The following is a 21096-nucleotide window of genomic DNA, read 5'->3' as shown; positions in this document are numbered from 1 at the left end:
GTGGGCACCCGGCTGTCACATTTAGGTGCTCACACTAAAGATGGGAAGACTGTACAGCGTTGGACCAAGGAACAGGTAAGGTCCTGCTGCAGAGAAGAGCTGAGCGGCTGGCCCAGTATTCTGACACAGTGGCGGCGGCAATACCGGACACTGCATATTTGCTCCATAAGACGCACTGACATTTCCCCCCCTTTTTTTGGGGGAAAAAAGTGCGTCTTATGGAGCAAAAAATAAGGTACTTAATTTTTTTGACTATGTATTTTTAATAGAGGGTGTGTGTAGGGCGCATCAATGGAGGAGGCTGTGGGCAGGAGATGTCAGCCAGGAATGGAGGAGACACTGGATAACAGGCACTGGGCAGCACTTCTAGAAGTTGAAGCAAACTCCATATGCAACAGGGTAGAACAGTAAGGTGCAGGTGCTTCTAAGTGCAGTATATCCAGAAGAACTTTAATGATGACAGTTAGAAATGCTTACAAACTTGCAGTTAGAAACAGACTCAGTAAGATCGTCAGGATCCGGAGGGAAGTTTGTAAGTGTTGCTAACAGTCATCAATACTTCTGGATATTCTGCACTTAGAAGAGCCTTCCTGTTCTATCCTCTTCCTTATGTATTTTTAATGGAGGTTTTTAGATTCCTATAAACCACATGACCACAGACTCCCACAAGCACCATACCAGGGTTGTGAGGAAGAGGCCCTTGTCCTCATCAAAATGGACCTTCCTGGAAGGTAAGCTCCCCATTTTGAGGGCTGGCAGTTAGGTATTGTCAGGGATCGCGGCGTCCCATCGGCCGGCGCATGCGCGCTGGCAACGGCTCACGCCGGGACACAGGCACCAGGTCCCGGCGAGCCGGAGATGACAGGACGCCGCGCATGCGCAGTAGTGGAAGCCGCGGGCGCGCCTCGGGCGGCCAATGACAGCCCGGGGGCGCGTCCTGGGCGGCCAATGACAGTGCAGGGCGCACTATTTAAAGATGCCCTGCACTGTCAGCAATTGCCGCAAGGTCTTCCTATGTTCCCGAGTTCCTGCACCTGTCTAGTGACCCTGTTTGACCCTGACTACGCTGCCTGCCCTTGTGATTGACCCGGATTGCCCTGACTACGCTGCCTGCTCCTGTGATTGACCCGGATTGTCCTGACTATTCTGCCTGCTCCTGTGATTGACCCGGATTGCCCTGACCATTCTACGGACTGACTTACCCTGCTGACCCTGCGTGTGACCCGACTACTCTTTGCCCGCCGATTCTGTACCTCGCTTACCCCCACGGGACCACGATCCGTTACTACCCTGCTGGGGCCGCCATCCGCTTCACATCTGGCTCTCCGGTACCTGCATACGTCCCCGGAGGTCTCCTCAGCCACTGGTGGGCCTGCTCAGAGGTCGTGACCTGGTCCGGGACTGTTTCAAGTCCATCCCCACCATCAGGGGCCCTGGTGAAAGCACAGCCCGGGCTTAGACCCCACGCTCTGGGTAGGTCTGTCAGTTGGCAGCCTGAGGCACCACCTGGCGGATCCTAACAGGTATAGATCAGAAAGGGGAGAACACTAACTAAACCCAGGTATGTTCAATTCAACACAACTCCTTATAATTGTCTTCTAAGGTTTTCACAAGTGCAAAAATTGCCCCTTTGGTATATTAATTAACCATTTAAAAAATTGACAGTTCATATTGAGAAAATAACTATTGCTGCCAATTGGTTTCTAAAAATGTTTTTGTAAGTATCAGATCTTTTTCAATAAAAATGTCTAAGTCTAGGAATTTGACCCTCTCCTTACTAATGTGTGGTGTAAACTGGAGGTTATAGGTATTGTTTGTACCTTAAATAAATAAATCCAATTCCTCCCTTGATCCTCTCCAAATGAAGATAATATCTTCTATAAAGCCCTTCCACATTATGAGATTTGCACCTACAGTATCTCAATTGAGTACACCCCTCACATTTTTGTAAATATTTGATTCTATCTTTTCATGTGACAACACTGAAGAAATGACACTTTGCTACAATGTAAAGTAGTGAGTGTACAGCTTGTTTAACATGTAAATTTGCTGTACCCTCAAAATAACTCAACACACAGCCATTAATGTCTAAACCGCTGGCAACAAAAGTGAGTACACCCCTAAATGAAAATGTTCAAATTGGTTCCAAAGTGTCAATATTTTGTGTGGCAACCATTATTTTCCAGCACTGTCTTAACCCTCTTGGGCATGGAGTTCACCAGAGCTTCACAGGGTGCCACTGGAGTCCTCTTGCACTCCATAACGGTGGAGTACCACCTTAAAATTCCTAATAGACCCTCTAAGAGTCTATGTGCATAATTAGGGGGATTAGGGGGAACCCAGCACATTGTTTTTATTTTTGTGTCTTTTTTTTTTTTTTTATGCTGTAAGATATGCCAGCATGAAGGCATCTTCCCCAGTGATCAATGATGGAGCAAGTCGCAATGTAGAAGGCTGCCACAAGAGCTGATCTGTGTCAAGCATTTGCAAACACAAGAAGGAACTGCACTATACACTCCCTCTATTGAAAAATATTACAGGCCAAGTTAGGTTATACTTTATAGAATGATATATATACCTCCTTTTGTTTGACAAGGAATACATCAACAACATTTCTCTGGTCGTTGACATCCAGCTGCTTCCTCTGGTTGGTGAACGTTTCTCTGATAAAGGCATGCAGTTCCTCTAAGTTGGGGAGGACTTCATTATGACTGCCAGGTAGCCAACGGAGCAAAGATGGAAATGAATTATAGAGCTGAAATAAAAAGGCAAATAATGGCCCTGATATATTAGTAATAGTGCAAGTGGTGATATGTAACACATTCTGAAAACACAACAAATACAAATAATAATAGGTTCTATATACATTCTCTGAATCAACTATTTTTACATGTTCTCACATTGCATTGTAATACATTATTCATATTCCATGGCAAATACTACACAGCTGTCAAATAAGAATACAGTAAGTAAAAACGAGGATCACACTCATGGGAGGGCTTCAGTACAAAATTCCCGCTTGTATTCTTCCTTGGGTATTGGTTGACAACCCTCTATATACATATTCATCTATCAAACGTGCAGTGTGAATACTATATACACCTACATGCGAATACATCCCCTAATGAACATCACCTTCCCCCAGTAAACAAATGCAGCATGTACAATAAACTAGAAACACAAATTAAAAATGGAATAATGAATCAAAAAGCCAACTATATTACATGTGACATATGCATACATCACCATCCATGTGATATTTTGAATAAATATAAGTTCTCATAATAATGCAATATATCCACTATGCACGCATTAGTTGCTTCTTGTGCAATATTTCACAAATGAGTTCTACCACCATTCACTATCCACCTGAATGTATTGACCTATAGGATCTCATTCGCCTCCTTAGGGTACCAAATTTTCCGATTACCTCCTCTCTTCATGTCTTGACAATAGGAGCAGCCATGTACCATAATACCCATCAAACAGTTCTTCCAGGTTAAAAAAAAATTAAAAACCTTGCACAGTGTTTTACTTCTTTAAAATTCACTTTACTAAAACAATAAGAATAATATTCACAAATATAGTGCACTACAATGTTAGTGCACTGCCAGTAACCTCCCACCAAATGCCCTACTAACTGATGTCACTGAATATAATGTGAAAAGTAATCAACTGTCTCAGCTATTATTGTCACTGTGTATAATCCGTCATCAACTAGAAGTAATCTTATTTGGCCACAGAAAGTCTGGAACCACTTATCCCTGTGGCACCTCTATGAACTATGCATGTTTTTATGAGACCAATGATTATTTTTAAATCTACTAAAAACATGCAAAACATAAAGAGGGCTGTCGGTTGATGTCACAGAGCTGCTCCAGGCTCTGAAAGGATCCTGACAATAATGTTGGGATCCACCCAGATGCCTGATTGGCAGCTAGCTCAGCTTTTTAGCATGCTGCTGAGTGACCGAGTCAGTTGCTTCCACCTCCTTCTCAGCTCAGCTCCAATGAGCGCTGGAGGGGCAGATCAGAGAGCAGTGACTGACAGAGAGCTGAACGATCAGTGGTCATGTGATTGCTCAGTTCTTAGACCTGGAGGAGGATAGCTGCATCATCACACCAATGCTATGGGAGAGAGTATGGATGTATATTTTTTTTCCATTCACACACTTCTCCTTTAAAGTTTTTTTTATCACTTTTCATAAAAAACCAAGGACATCCTGGACTTGCTGAGGTCTCCATTGGATTCATATTTGACATTTTCCTGATTTTAGTTCCTCTGTTGCCTTTTAAAATGATATTCCATGTCACATGCCTAAGATTTACTGCCCCCCACTCTTTCCACTGCCCACTTTTTTTCCATAATGCTCACAGTAAATTAGCATCTGCTTATGGTAACCTCTCTCAACCAGGGTTCCAATGAACCCCAGAGTTCCTTCAGAACAGTGGTCTCCAAACTGAAGCATGTGGGCCAGATGTGGTTTGCGTGCCTTCATCCAGCCCTTGGAGCACCGCTACTCTCACTATTCCTCCTTTTACTGACTACAGGCTCTATAATTTTTCTCCCACCAACTGCTAAGGCATTGTTTACTCCCACTGATGCCAGGGCATTTTCTACTTCCACTGGCCACAATCCAGCCCCCTAATGTCTGAAGAACAATAAACTGGCCATTTGCTGAAAAAAGTCTGGAGACCCCTGCTCCAGAGGTTACTAGGGGTTCCTTGAGCACTGAGCAATTTTTGCCCCTTGCAGATCACTGTCTCCCGCTCCCTGCCTATACACAAGTGTCCAGCTGACCCTTCAGCAAGGATCGCGGGAAGCTCCTGTCTGCCCTCAAGGTAGGGTGTGGTCTTACAGGGGCACTCTGATGTTAATAGAATGTGTCCATCAGAGTGCCCCTTAATATAAATGTGCCCATCAGAGTGCCCCTTAATATAAATGTGCCCATCAGAGTGCCCCTTAATATAAATGTGCCCATCAGAGTGCCCCTTAATATAAATGTGTTCATCAGAGTGCCCCTTAACATAAAATGTGCCCATCAGCATGACCCTTATTTTATATTAAGGGGTACTCTGATGGGCCTATTTTATGTTGAGGGGCACTCTGACAGGCCCATTTTATGTTAGGAGTCTCTCAGATGGGCCCATTTTATGTTAAGGGTCTCTCAGACGGGCCCATTTTATGTTAAGGGTCTCTCAGACGGGCCCATTTTATGTTAAGGGTCTCTCAGACGGGCCCATTTTATGTTAAGGGTCTCTCAGACGGGCCCATTTTATGTTAAGGGTCTCTCAGACGGGCCCATTTTATGTTAAGGGTCTCTCAGACGGGCCCATTTTATGTTAAGGGTCTCTCAGATGGGCCCATTTTTTGTTAAGGGGCACTGTGATGGGCATATTTTCTGTTAAGGAGCGCTCTGATCTTTTAGGTTAAGGGGGCACTCTGATGGGCATATGTTATGTTAAGGGGAACAAATGGGCACATACTGTGGAAAGGGGCACTCTGATGGGCACAACTGATGTGCTGGGAATACATGATGTAAAATGGCACTCTGGTGGCGACACCCTATTCAGACCTTGGCCAGAAGAAAATTGTAGTGACCGTAGTTTTAATTCAATACTCCTCATCTAAGGGCTATTACAATTGGCTGTATCAATCTCAATCACATGACTTAGACAATAAATTTTGGCCTGTGCAAGGTTGACCTTTACTTACCAGTCTAATATCTGCTTAACACATACTGTACATACACAAAACAGAAATTAAATATCACAATGTGAAATGTTCCACATGCACACAGTTAACACAATCAACAACCTGCACTGACTCCAAAAATTACCTTTTTTTAATGAACAAGCATATTTGTTAGTATATATCATTTTAAAAACCCCAATTGACCAGCATCCACTTAAAGACTTGAGCAGGTTACTAAACTTACAAAAACCATTGGGCTTCCGATGATTCTGACGTTGTCATTGATGATTGTCAAAAGCCTCTGAAGTTTTGGATCATCATATTCAAAGCGATGGCCCATTAGGATGGAAACAATGATATTGGCCACAGCAGCATTCATGATTGCCGTGTTTTCGAATGGTGCTCCTGCAAAAAGATCAAAGCTTTCCTAAAACCTGTTTAAAGCCCAAATGAATTTCCAGCTTAATTCAGCTAAAAATGTTCCAGACAAAAGGTTTTCCAAGTTTTACATTTCTGTTTTTAATTTATAAAAGTAGACACAGGCTTAGTAGAAAAGCCTGAACCTGACAGCATGGTGCAGAGAAAGACCCTTGATCACCGTTTGAAAGCAGTGGTGTCTCTGCAGTAGTCCAACATACCCTCCTCTCTGTCAGAGCTAGAGCTCTCCAATGAACAGAGAGCGTTAGATTTTATGATTGCTCAACTGGATTTGTGTACTAATGCTGTGGCTGCTTTTAAGAGCAAAAACAACTTTAAAGTAGTTCTAAAGTAAAAATGTTTTTCTACCTGCAGCACTTCTCTCTCTTCCAGGTCTCATATCCATAGGCTCCTGCTCAGGGGTGTATTTACCACAAGGCAAACAAGGCATTTGCCTAGGGCGGCGCTTTTCTGGGGGGCAGCAGCTTTTTACAGGTGGGCAGTACCGTCCCCTGAAAGAAGGAAAGGAAGAAGGGACACACGCAGTAAGGAGATCTAAGAGAGGCTGCAGGCTGTTAATAGTGTATGCAGAGCCTGACTCTTGTTCCAGGGGATGTCAGGAGCTGTGAAGGTGAGTGTCTTATCTCTTGCCGGAGTGGGGGGGTTTGCAAGGGTGTGGGGGGTGGTGGTAGTAAAAGGCTCTCCCGGGTGGATGTGGGGGGGCTGGGGTGGTGTTGGTCAATGTCTGGCTCTCTTCATGGGAGAGAGGGGGTGTTGGTCTGTGTCAGGGTCTCTCTGTGGGGGGGAGCCAATTTTTGTGCTGCATTGGGCAGCATGAAACCCAAATACACCACTGCTCCTGCTGCTGTCAGTCAAACTTCTGAGAGGAGGGAGTGGGGGCATGGCTTTCTGATACGGTGTAGGTCTATGGAGCCACACAGCCTGGATCAGGAGCCAGCCCACAAGGTTGCCTCCTGGTCTGCTAAAGGGGTACTGGGAAGAAGGAGGAGCAGGGGACTGCCAAAGAGGGAGAAACGGACCACTCTGCGCAATATCATTGCACACAGCAGGTAAGTATGACCTCTTTTTTATTTTATTTTTTTTAATAACTTTTACTATCACTTTAAGGCTGGAATTACACGTATCTATTTCTTTGTGCTGCATTACATTTACACGCACATGAGCATTGTGTCACATGTTAATGTGCATTGCGTTACGGTAACCCATTCAAGTTCAGTGCGTTGCCAACCTACAGAAATGGATCAAAAACAGACATGCAACATAATGCTACTAGAATGTACACAGTAAGCACTTGTTTACTTGTGCGTATTGTGTGGATTGTTTTTCAGAGGGCATTTGACAGGGAGTGAGGAGGATATATTTTGCTTTCTCACCCCCGCTTTAACCCTTAAAATGGTTGCCTACTGTGCTACAACCGTGTGCATTTCAGCATTACCCAATCCACTTGAATGAGTTACATTCCATGATGGTATCACCTACTAAAAGTAAAATGCTGTTTAATTGTACAGTGCTGAGTGGCTGCATGCCCTAGTTTAGGTGGGCAGTTGGGAATGGTAGAACTGTGCCTCAGCCTCCTGCTTTTATTGTAACCCTTCCCCCCCTCAGTCACCAGTATGAACATACCCTTAGGTGGGAAAAGCTCAAAGTAAATACAAAGATAAAACTTTTTTTTTACATTTTGGATACTTTAGTAAACAAGTAAAACTTGGGGGAATTTTTGGGGAGGTTTCTCTTTAGTTGCTATTCTGGAAACACAACATAAAACAAGCCAAAATCTTTCCAAAGTGATTGTTCCATCTTGAAATTAGAGAATATGTATCTCCCTAGCAAGTCCTGATTGCACTCTCACCATTCTATTCCAAACTAAATGTAGCCAGCTGCTTGGATAAGAATGAAGAGCGAGAGGAACACTGGCTGCAGCTGCTCTCTGTAGCTGCTGCCCTGTGGTGCTATATCAGCAAGAGGAGGGAGCTGCTGAGCATGCACTATTTAATAGGAAGGCAGCACTGCACTGTGGGATCTGTAAACCAGAGGAGAGAGAATCTGGTAAATGCAGTTGAAATGCTGTCAATTACAGCAAAGGAAGATTGCCAAAAGGAGGGGAAAGAGCTGCATTTTCTCAATTGTAGAAGACACAGCTTCCTCTTGAGCAAGAATGAAGAATGCACATTGCTGTCCAGTGTGTGCATCATCACTGCTGCATATCTGTGGTCTGAGCGGGATCCAGAGTTCAGGAGACAGAGTCACCAGGGTGCAGAGCAGAGAGTGGACTAATTGCTGTGTGTGACCGGTTGGTGAGCTGCAATATCACTGGGACTGGTGAGCTTCTACTCTGCGGATTACATCTGCTGCTAGAGAGACTGAGCCCCTTAGGAACTGGCCATACAACCATCAAGTAGCCTTATTGCTGCTTACAGGCTCACCTGGGACTACTGATGTGCACCAATGGTACTACTAGACCCCAACGCTAGCTGTCTGAAGAGTTAGGACTAAAGACTGTCCCTTTACAGCTGCTACACAGAGATCTTCACTTATTTCTTTTGCGAAGAGGTACCGCTCAGGGGATATTGCACCAAATCCTAGCCATTCTCCTAGAGTTCACTCTAGACTAGTTATATTATTATTATTTACATTGCAGTTAAGTCTTATATGCAATGTTTATTGTTCACTTTGCTAATTCATGAGTTAATCCCAGTCTAGTTGTACATAACTCTATTCTACGTTACCTTGGCATAGTGATTGTTCTGTCTAAGAACTGTGTCTGAACCTGCCTTCTGTGTGTTCCTTCATACTCAAACCACTATTTGTTCTGACCCATACATTGAGTTCATTTACTACTAAACAGTCTTGTGTCTATTTCCTGGTGCTAATGCATAACCAAGTTAAAAAGAATCTACAATTGTGTTTTATAAGCGCTTGCAGTAACTTTCATTCGACTAGCTGTGCCAGAGGGGTTAAGGTTGTTCTTGGGGTTGAGGGGCACAACATAAAACACAAAATTCCCAAGTGGCTCCTTCAGGGGTAGCGCTAAAAAAATAAATAAATACATTTTTGGCTTTCGATACTCCTAAACTGTCATTCAGTGCCTAAGAACATTGGCAAAATTTTATAAAATTAAAGCAGACAGGATATGGAGCAGCAATAGTAACCAACCAGCTTCCAGCTTCAGCTTGTTCAATTAGGCTTTGAAAATGAAAGCTAGAAGCTGACTGGTTGCCATGCACAGCTGTCTGATCCAGTTTTGATAAATTCCCCTTACTGGTTTTCATGTTTCTGTTTTCAGCACCCCAGAACACCAACATAAATGAATAAAATACTTTTAAAACATGGCATGTTTACTGCTGCCACCTGCAAATGTGGGAGCAAAGTGTATAGGATGGACTTAATAGAAGGAGGACATTAATAAAAAAAATCCATATATGTGATTTGATGCTGGCCAATACATATGTATAATTCCTGTAACATTTACGTTTCTAAGAGTTGACTGTGTGATTGTTATTCATTTTAAAAGACACCCTGGATGAGCCTCTTCCTGGTTATAGTAATTATTTTTTCATTTTTTTCCAGTTTAACTCTGCACATTGGGCTTATATTGGTTCTAAAAGGCAGAAGATTTTTTACCCTAATGCATTCTATGTGCACGGGAGCAGAGGCTCTTTACACTCTCTCTTCTCATTGGCTTAGACACAGCAGTGAAGAGGGAGCATGGGGCATGGCCGAGCTGCACTTGTGTCTTATGGACACAGAGGCAGCTCAGGAATGAGCAAGCACGAGTGCCCCCTTAGCAAGCGGTTTGCTCTGGGGGCACTTAGTGGGGGGGGGGGACAATACCAGCGGTGAGAGATCAGAGGAGGATCAGGGCTGCTCTATGCAAAATCATTGCCAAAACAGGTATGTATAACATGTTTAAAAACTTTGCCTTTACAATCAATTTCATTCACAAAGCTAACACATCACAATAAGGATTCTAATTTCCAAAATTGACAATTATTTTTCAAGTCCAATGAGGTTTGAAAATAATGGTCACATGGCTAACATAGGGCTTGTTCACATGGACAGCCAGGGTCGGCTGTAAAAATAGGCAGTTGAGCTGCAGTTTTACCTTTCCTTGATTGCCCCCCTTAAAAGGAAAAGTACAGCCAAAGCTCTTTGACTGTACTTCTCCTCTGGGTCATAGGAGTGCAGTTTGTTCTGCACTCCTGTGACCTGTTTTCAGCTAACGCCCGCTGTCAGCTGATGTCAGCTGGTCTAGGCTGGGGAAAGATCCCGACTTTAAAGCTGGGATCCACCCCAGAGTTTGGAGTGGCATCTGGGTCAGCCTCTCAGCAATCTGCTGAGAGCCTGAGTCAGACGCTCCCTCCCATCTACAACCCAGAGCTCCAGTGAGCAAGAGGGGAGGAGGGGGGAGCAGAGCAAAGAGCGGTGACTGACAGTTACCGCTCTCTGCTCACAGTGGCGGTGAAAACTCAGCAATCAGTGGTCATGTAATCCCTGAGTTCTCACACTTAGAGCCGGCGGGGGACAGATACAGAATCGGACCATCTAGGCAAGTAATTTTGGGGGAAAAGAAAAAAAGCTCCAAACTTCTCTTTTAAGCTGCAGTGGCAGCTACATGGGGTTGTATGCAGTGGTGTATTTAGGTCTTGTGCTGCCCTAGGCAACACAAAAATCATCTGCCTCCACAGACATCGACCAACACAACCCCCCCTTCCCCCTCCCACAGGAAGAGCCTGACATTGACCAACAACACCCCTGTACCTCACCCAAGAGAGCCTTCCACTACCTCCCCGGGGATAGAGACTGGTTCAAACGCTTTCGCAACAGGAAGCAAACAACTTAGGATGAGCCATGTTCAGGTCAACAAGCAGAACCCCAGACATGATCGAAGGAGGGTGACAAATGCTGGCACAAGATCAGTGACTGACTCTACAACACTCATCTTCACAGCTCCAGACATCCTCTGGAACGATAGCCAAGCTCTACATACTCCATCAAGCAGCCTGCAGCTTCTCTCAGTTCCCGCCTGGTTCCCATGGTGCGCATGTCCCTTCTTCCATCCTTTCTTCTAGGGGAGGTGCTGCCCCTCTGAAAAATGCCACCCTAGGCAAGTGCCTTGTTTGCCTTGTGGTAAATACGCCCTTGGTTGTATGCACACCACAGGCAGTTGAATGTCATCCACTCAAATGTATAAGGGCATGCTGCAAAGCATTAACTGTTAATTGTTGCACAGGAATGCATTATGCGTTCTGTGCAATTTAAACCACATGCAAAACACAGTACAACTGCGATCTGCACCGGGTGTAAATAAAGTTAACGACACGCCAAACACAGCTCACAAATGCAGTGCGTTTGCCCACACCGAATTGTAAGGTACTTTTGTACCATGTGATCCAGTTGCAGTGCGTTTTAAAAATTAGTGCATGCACTGCTATTGGTGCAGCGCAGTGTGATTTTAGCCCATTCATTTTTTAAAATTTCAATTTAAATTTCCATTCAATATTTAAAATTTTCACCACACAGAACCGCATGTGAATCATACAGGAATGCATTCAGCTGCGGGCATGGTGTGAGCCGGCCCTAAAACAAAGGAATCTACCCAGGGGCTTATTCTAATACGGACAAGTTATTAGTAAGTGGATAAACTCATGCGCTGCCAAAATTATCAGGAATTAGTATAAACGGTCTAAAAAGGACTGCTGCTAACATCTAGCTGTGTGACACACCACAATATACAGTAAATAGATTAATGGTGCAGTGCAATCTCAAACAATAATTATGTATGTGCAAATCAAAAGAGATGATACCACAACCTAGTGCTGTAAATACAAGCAAATCTATTTACTTTATTCTAATATGGGGATTCTGCACAGAGACTCATACATTTAAAACAGGAGCAAAAGGCTCAAAATTAGAGCTGTTGCAAATATGAGACAGTTGGAGTTAAACAAACATGTGGATTGGGTGCTATGGGTGAATCGGCTTTTGTGCTTGATTTTACTAACTGTGATGAGTCTGCTCCATAGTGTACTGCAGAGGAAAGTGACCATGTATAGAACTACACTGCTCAAAAGAATTTAAGGAACACTTTTTAATCAGAGTATAGCATTAAGTCAATGAAACTCCTGTGATGTTGATCTGGTCAGTTAAGTAGCAGAGGGGGTTGTTAATCAGTTTCAGCTGCTTTGGTGTTAATGAAGTTAACAACTGGTGCAATATATGGGCAACAATGAGATGACCCCCAAAACAGGAATGGTTTTACAGGTGGAGGCCACTGACATTTTTTCCCTACTCACATTTTCTGATTGTTTTTCACTAGTTTTGCATTTGAATAGGGTCAGTGTCAATACTGGTAGTATGAGGCGATACCTGGACCCTACAGAGGTTGCACAGGCAGTCCAACTCTTCCAGGATGGAACATCAATACGTGCCATTGCCAGAAGGTTTGCTGTGTCTCCCAGCACAGTCTCAAGAGCATGGAGGAGATTCCAGGAGACAGGCATTTACTCTAGGAGAGCTGAACAGGGCCATAGAAGGTCCTTGACCCATCAGCAGGACCGATACCTGCTCCTTTGTGCAAGGAGGAACAGGATGAGCACTGCCAGAGCCCTACAAAATTACCTCCAGCAGTCCACTGGTGAGAATGTTTCTGACCAAGCAATCAGAAATAGACTTCATGGGGGAGTGGACCGGGTGCCCCTACGTCCTTTAGTGGGCCATGTACTCACTGCTGGGTACCAAAAAGCTCGATTGGCATTTGCTATTGAACACAAGAATTAGTAGATCAGCCACTGGTGCCCTGTGCTTTTCACAGATGAGAGCAGGTTCACCCTGAGCACATGTGACAGATGTGAAAGGGTCTAGAGAAACTGTGGAGAATGTTATGCTGCCTGTAACATCGTTCAGCATGACCATTTTGGTGGTGGGTCAGTGATAGTCTGGGGAGGGATATCCATGGAGGGACACAGACTTCTAAAGGCTAGACAATGGCATTAGGTATCGGGATGAAATCCATGGACCCATTGTCAGACCCTACGCTGGTGCAGTGGGTCCTCCTGATGCACGGCAATGTCCGGCCTCATGTGACGAGAGTTTGCAGGAAGTTCCTGGAGGATGAAGAAGGAGGAATTGATACCAATGAATGGCCTCTACACTTGCCTGACCTAAGTCCAATAGAACACCTCTGGGATATCATGTTTCAGTCCATCAGATGCAGCCAGGTTGCACCTCAGACTGTCCAGGAGCTCAGTGATGACCTGGTCCAGATCTCGGAGGAAATTCCCCAGGACACCATCCGTTGTCTCATTAGGAGCATGCCCCGACGTTGTCAGGCATGCATACAAGCACATGGGGACATACAAACTACTGAGTACCATTTGGAGTTGCTGCAATTAAATTTCAGTAAAATGGACTAGCCTGCTGCATAATTTTTTCACTTTGATTTTCAAGGTGTCTTTGAATTCAATCCTCAGTAGGTTGGTAACTTTCACTTCCATCAAACGATGGGGCATCCTTACATTCCTAACACAATACCCAGCCCATATCAGTATAGATATTCAGCATGAGATTTTTCCCCATTGATATCTGATGTATTTTCAAAGTGTTCTTTTCATTTTTTTGAGCAGTATATATGTAGCAATCCATGAGGCCATGTTTCAAACAGATTCCTCCAGGTGGCAGCAGAAGACAAGGTTTTTTTATTACCTCATCTGAGCTTTCCTTGTTTTGTTTTACTATTAAGAAGCAGAAATGGGTAATATGTTTGGTGCTTTACTTTACTTACACAGTCATTTGGGACTTAAATTCAGTGTTCAAGTTGAACCTAAATTTATATTCCTCCAAGCATTTTACTAGAAGACAGCCAGATTACGAGAGAAAACCAAACCACAGAAGAAGCATGGCCAAGACCATCACAGTAAAATAAGAGCGGCTTTGCATGATGCATAAAGCATAAGCCACCATGTCAAACAGCCAATCAGATTCCATGATCGGACAGTGACATTGTGCTACAATCACAATTGTCGCAACAAAACCAGAACTCATTACTGACCTTTGTAAGCTTTAAAGGTTTTTACCAAATTTTTGCACTCTTCCAAGATCGAATCTTCTATTGTTCCCTTCCCCATCCCCAAATTTCGCATAGTAGACACAGCAAATCGTTTCATGAATTTCCAGTTGTTGCCATTAGAGAATATAATACCTAAAGAAAAAGAGAAAAAAAACAACACCACACAACCTATCAGATTATGTGTATGTAAACCAAAATCTTTTACTATGTTTGAAATTGTGACCCAGGATCTTCAGGTAAGAAACTTTGAAACCAATTCACAAAAATAAATGCTTAAAGTAATAATAATCCTATATTAGATGCAGAGGGTAGAATTTACAGTATATAATCGCAAGCATTTTATGCATTATATTTACTTCTGTGTGTCCTTTTCTCACTGTCTCCTGACCGTTGGTCCATACGTCCATGTAGCGATGGCTCCTTGGCTTGCAGGTCCTATGGAGCCTTTCTGGAGCTACCACTTTGTGCACTCTCTTGCGACTTACTTGAGAGCGATAGATGCACTCACCTCTGCATCTCTGCTTAAAGGTGGCTTACTTGGTCGTGCAAGTGTCAGGGCATTATAACCTGAGTCATATAGTCCCAAGGAAGCAGGAACGTGAATGTAGATGAGGCTGGTAGTTCAGAAATGTGGTCCATTGGCACCCAGGGACTGTGCCCCTAATAGACTTAAACAGAAAGTGGTCTATTTATAAAAAAAAAAAAAAACTTGCTGTGTGAATGCCTCAAGCATTCACACAGTTGTCATAAATAATACACGTAATTAGCCTTATATATTCATTTTCTAGGACTGTCAGCTCCACATACCATAATGCATTATTTTGCTAAATGAGATTGTGATGGACTGCCTGGCACCCTGCCTGGATGTCTCCATCAGAGAGCCGATTCCTTGCCGCTGGAACACAGGAACAAGGTATTATAGCTGGGAATTGCTAGCAAGAACTACACAACACTAGCTTAGGTGCAAACATTAACTCACTTATTGAAAAAATTCCCAAAGAATTTATACCACACAAAATCAGATAAGAGCTTAATCACATGATCCTAAACAATGCAAACTTTAACCAGTAATATCATCAGTTTATCTAACAGCACATCTAATGAACAGCTAACAGTAACCTAATTAAACAGTGATCTAATTAACAGTAAGCTAATCAACAGCCAGGCACCCAGACCAGTCTGGGAGCCCACCCCAGACAGTCTGGCACCTACATGGAACAGAGTACATGGAACAGAGCAATGTGAAGACAGGTGAAACAGAGCTACTACCATCCTAATCATCCACAGCTTGCAGGCAAGGGCTTCCAGCTAGGAAGGTCTCTGTTAACCTCTTCATCTTCAAGTAATGCATTTAAAAGCTGGCATTCCGGCTATAATCAAATGCTCTCTATTAAAGTTCATGTGGTACAGTCATGTAAAAAGCCACCGTTTTTCAGTCATAAGGCCTTAATCGTGGCTGTAAGAGACCAATGTGACCAGCTCTTTCAACGAACATGTATTGTTCCAAATAAAACAAACAAACTAGGAATACTCCTTAAAAAGGTAAATACAAGAAAAAACAGTCCTTCAAAAACTTAAAAAGGAAAATATAACAAATAATGGGGTGAAAGTGGACAGAAAAAGGTCCCTGCAGCCAGTGTCCGTGACATGCTATTTTAGAAAAAATACTATATTTACGTGTTACTAAACCCACAACAACAAAATCAGTCTGTATATGCAGCATAAAAGCATAACTGTTATACTGTGGAACCTAAGGGGTTAATCATCTGCATGGTTTAAAAATGCTGTTTGATCCTGACTTCTCTGATCCTCTCCTTCTTCCAGCGTCTCCCTCTTATCTCCTGATAAGACATACAGTATGTGTGGAGTCACTTTGCAAGTGCTCAGTTTAGTGTGTATTGCTAGATAGGTTTTTTTTTCTTGGGAGAGTGCATGTGATCAGCACAGGGCCAATCAGCACTGTCCAGACAGAGGTCAGGGGTTCTGCATCCTCCTATAGCAAAATGAGAATTCCTCCTACAAGCTTTACCATGTGCTCTGCTGGACACTGATAGAAGTCACAAGACTGCTCTAACTGCTAAAAAGGTATTTAGCAGTTTATATTTACTAAAATAATTTCATGTTGTGTGTACTGTGGGAGACCAGATATAGTGAATGCAGGGTCCTGGGAGACCAGATATAGTGAATGCAGGGTCTGGGGAGACCAGATATAGTGAATGCAGGGACCTGGGAGACCAGATATAGTGAATGCAGGGACCTGGGAGACCAGATATAGTGAATGCAGGGACCTGGGAGACCAGATATAGTGAATGCAGGGACCGGGGAGACCAGATATAGTGAATGCAGGGTCCGGGGAGACCAGATATAGTGAATGCAGGGTCCTGGGGAGACCAGATATAGTGAATGCAGGGTCCTGGGGAGACCAGATATAGTGAATGCAGGGTCCGGGGAGACCAGATATAGTGAATGCAGGGTCCGGGGAGACCAGATATAGTGAATGCAGGGTCCGGGGAGACCAGATATAGTGAATGCAGGGTCCGGGGAGACCAGATATAGTGAATGCAGGGTCCGGGGAGACCAGATATAGTGAATGCAGGGTCCGGGGAGACCAGATATAGTGAATGCAGGGTCCGGGGAGACCAGATATAGTGAATGCAGGGTCCGGGGAGACCAGATATAGTGAATGCAGGGTCCGGGGGAGACCAGATATAGTGAATGCAGGGTCCGGGGGAGACCAGATATAGTGAATGCAGGGTCCGGGGGAGACCAGATATAGTGAATGCAGGGTCCTGGGAGACCAGATATAGTGAACGCAGGGTCCTGGGTTTAGTAACACTTTAAGGCCACTAGATTGAGCTGAGGATCAAAGGCAATATGCATATTATATACATTACCGATGGTATTTGCGATGGATGTCTGAATGCTTGAGGAATTTAAACAGCATTTTTTTAATAGATTTTTTGAGGAATAATTTATGAAGTTGCACTACATTTGTAAATACTGATGTTTTTAAAATTTTAAAGAATTAGCTTTTAGTACCACTTTAAGAAAACTGTATACAGTGGGGCATAATACTATAGATAATCAGACCGTAGCGCAACCGAAAGCCACCTTACATCCCCTGCCAGGAAATGACGTTCCGCTCGCAGTTAGCGAGGGTGAGACACCGCTGATGCAGCACACAGATTCATTGTGGGGATATCATTGTGACCATTGATGGGCTTTTTATACATGTGTTTGTGAGTAGCATTTTTACTGGAGTTTGAACAATTATTTGCTTTTAACAGAGTTACACTTTTGGTCTTTTCCTTTCCTTTGATGGAATATTCAGTATTCATTAGAGCTCAACACTGAGTGTGCATCACTTCTACCCACTGTCAGTAGGTGATATGGAAGGAGTGCAGATATAAGGAGGACTATCTTAATACAAGCGGTATTGTTTATTGTTTCACAGATAAGTCATTCCACATGGTGAGTGCAAGTGACTTGGGGGAATGTGGTTTTGAGCATGAGGCGTCTTGGAGGAGAGTTTGCATGCCATTACCAGGGCTTTTTATCTCAGAAATTATGTACAGAAATTCAACCACGTCCCCCCAAAACACCTCTACCCCCCCCCCGCACACACACCCTCCAAACCACATCAAATAGTGGGTGTGATCAAATTTCACTAAAAGTGTGAGGGTCTTAAAAGGGCAGTAAATTCCAGAAGTGTATTACACACACACAGAGTATAGAGTTTAGGGGCATGCTGCATTCAGAGTGCAGAGTTCAGGGGCGTGCTACGCAGTAGAGTGCAGAGTTCAGGGGAGTGCTACGCAGTAGAGTGCAGAGTTCAGGGGCGTGCTACGCAGTAGAGTGCAGAGTTCAGGGGCGTGCTACGCAGTAGAGTGCAGAGTTCAGGGGCGTGCTACGCAGTAGAGTGCAGAGTTCAGGGGCGTGCTACGCAGTAGAGTGCAGAGTTCAGGGGCGTGCTACGCAGTAGAGTGCAGAGTTCAGGGGCGTGCTACGCAGTAGAGTGCAGAGTTCAGGGGCGTGCTACGCAGTAGAGTGCAGAGTTCAGGGGCGTGCTACGCAGTAGAGTGCAGAGTTCAGGGGCGTGCTACGCAGTAGAGTGCAGAGTTCAGGGGCGTGCTACGCAGTAGAGTGCAGAGTTCAGGGGCGTGCTACGCAGTAGAGTGCAGAGTTCAGGGGCGTGCTACGCAGTAGAGTGCAGAGTTCAGGGGCGTGCTACGCAGTAGAGTGCAGAGTTCAGGGGCGTGCTACGCAGTAGAGTGCAGAGTTCAGGGGCGTGCTACGCAGTAGAGTGCAGAGTTCAGGGGCGTGCTACGCAGTAGAGTGCAGAGTTCAGGGGCGTGCTACGCAGTAGAGTGCAGAGTTCAGGGGAGTGCTACGCAGTATAGTGCAGAGTTCATGGGAGTGCTACGCAGTAGAGTGCAGAGTTCAGGGGAGTGCTACGCAGTAGAGTGCAGAGTTCAGGGGCGTGCTACGCAGTAGAGTGCAGAGTTCAGGGGAGTGCTACGCAGTAGAGTGCAGAGTTCAGGGGAGTGCTACGCAGTAGAGTGCAGAGTTCAGGGGAGTGCTACGCAGTAGAGTGCAGAGTTCAGGGGCGTGCTACACAAAAGAGTGCAGCGTTCAGAGGCGTGCTACACACAAAGTAAAGAGTTTAGCCTCTTCCACAGCTGCTTACTCTGCATTCCCCATGCACATCTTGCTTTCACCCTTCTTTAACTCAGACCTCTGCATGCAACCCCTCCTCCACTGCCCCAATCTTCTCCCCCCTCCATAAAAGCTGCACCATCTTCCACATATCTTACTTTATTTACTATGTTAACCACTTGCCCTCCGGAGGATTTACCCCCTTCCTGACCAGGCCATTTTTTGCAATACGGTGCTGCGTTACTTTAACTGACAACTACGTGGTCATGCAACGCTGTACATAAATTAAATATAAACAAAAGAAAACGGTCCAGTTTGAAAAAAAAAAAATAATAATAATTTTACTTTTTGCTATAAAACATATCCAAAAAATTTTTTTTTTAAAAATGTAATTTCTTCATAAATTTAAGCCAAAATATATTCTGCCACAGGTCTTTGCTAAAAAAAAATCCCAAGTTATAGCGTCAACAAATGGCGGTATATATACACTGGAATTTTTTTTTTTCACTAGTAATGCGGCAACCAGCCAGTTATAGAGGGACTGCGGTGGGCATTCTGACACAGAGAGGAACTCCATTTAAAGCAAACCTGTCATGATAGAAACAAGGAAGGCTATCATTCCTGACCTCTTGTATGCAGAACCATACAAAGCAGTGTGCAGGAGCTGACATGGGAGAGATCTGTATTGTTTAAATACTGGTCTCTCCCCCGTTGGAAATCCTTGGACATCGGTGGGTGCCGGGGGAATCATCAGCCGGGACCAGATAATTGACAGCTGGGGCCACAAAAGGCGGCACGGGTATATATATATATATACACACGTGATTTTCTGCACCCGTGAGGCCTGTAACAGTATTTTTGCTATAGGGCCATGCAGAAGCGGTTAATCAGGGTATAGCATCAAGTAAATTAAACTCCTGGGATATTGATCTGATCAGTTAAGTAGCAGAGGGGGTTGTTAATCAGTTTCAGCTGCTTTGGTGTTAATGAAATTAACAACAGGTGCACTAGATGGGCAACAATGAGATGACCCCCAAAACAGGAATGGTTTTACAGGTGGAGGCCACTGACATTTTTTTCCCTACTCATCTTTTCTGACTGTTTTTTACTAGTTTTGCATTTGGCTAGGGTAAGTGTCACTGCTGGTAGCATGAGGTGATACCTGGACCCTACAGAGGTTGCAGAGGTAGTCCAACTCCTCCAGGATGACCCATCAATACGTGTCATTGCCAGAAGGTTTTCTGTGTCACCCAGCACTGTCTCAAGAGCATGGAGGTGATTCCAAGAGACAGGCAGTTACTCTAGGAGAGCTGGACAGGGCTGTAGAAGGTCCCTAACCCATCATCAGGACCGGTATCTGCTCCTTTGTGTACTTCATGAGGGTGGCCTGAGGGCTCGACGTCCTCTAGTTGGCTCTGTGATCACTGCCCGGCACCATAGAGCTTGAGTGGAATTTGCCATTGAACACCAGAATTGGCAGGTCCTGTGCTTTTCACAGATGAGAGCAGGTTCACCCTGAGCACATGTGACAGACGTGAAAGGGTCTGGAGAAGTCGTATAAACCGTTATGCTGCCTGTAACATCGTTCAGCATGACCGTTTTGGTGGTGGGTCAGTGATGGTCTGGGGAGGCATATCCATGGAGGGATGCACAGACCTCATAAGGCTAGACAATTGCACCCTGACTGCCATTAGGTATCGGGATGAAATCCTTGGACCCACTGTCACACCCTACGCTGGTGGAATGGGTCCTGGGTTCCTTGAACCTCCTCATGCTGGCCGCACACAAATGTGTGGCCTCCCGGTGTCTGGGCCTAGACGCCGAGTGGCCGCACATTTATGTGCAATTAACCACTTCCCGACCGGCCGTTGCATATAAAACGGCCGGAGGGTGGCAGTGCAGGGTCGGGTGGCCGTTTATAAACGGCCTCCCCGCCCCCTGCTTGTGCGCGCTCCCTGGGAGCGCGCAGCACCGCCTCCGGACACAGTGAAACACTGATCGTCGGACGGGACCTCTGTACGAGGTCCCGATCATGTGATCACTGATTGGCCAATCAGTGATCACATGCAAAGTAGTAAGCAAGATGTCACTTGTGACATCATTGCTTACTACGTGTGAAATCTGTGAATGACCACAGAGGTCACATGGAACAAGCCTATTCACAACAGGCTTGTGCCATGTGACAAGCTCTGACCAATCACAGCTCACTCCTCAGTACTTCTCAATGAGTGCAAGAATGCACA

At 44.6% G+C, this 21096-nt stretch overlaps 1 protein-coding gene across 1 annotated transcript in view; it reads right to left on the bottom strand.

Moving 5' to 3' along the window:
* The window catches only part of LOC149455652 (cytochrome P450 2K4-like), a 90771-nt gene that overhangs the window by 47714 nt on the left and 21961 nt on the right, over positions 1-21096 (bottom strand). Inside the window, exons 4-6 of the mRNA XM_089686045.1 lie at positions 14180-14329; positions 5939-6099; positions 2579-2755 (exon numbers count right to left, since the gene is read on the bottom strand). Of these exons, the coding sequence (XP_089542171.1) occupies positions 2579-2755; positions 5939-6099; positions 14180-14329 (488 nt within the window). The remainder of the gene's footprint in view (positions 1-2578; positions 2756-5938; positions 6100-14179; positions 14330-21096) is intronic.

Source organism: Staurois parvus, unplaced genomic scaffold, assembly GCF_062004578.1.
Source record: "Staurois parvus isolate SC_StPar_1 unplaced genomic scaffold, SC_StPar_1.0 ptg000390l, whole genome shotgun sequence".
In the NCBI taxonomy this organism is placed as follows: domain Eukaryota; kingdom Metazoa; phylum Chordata; class Amphibia; order Anura; family Ranidae; genus Staurois; species Staurois parvus.
This window is presented reverse-complemented; position numbering and strand designations above follow the sequence as displayed.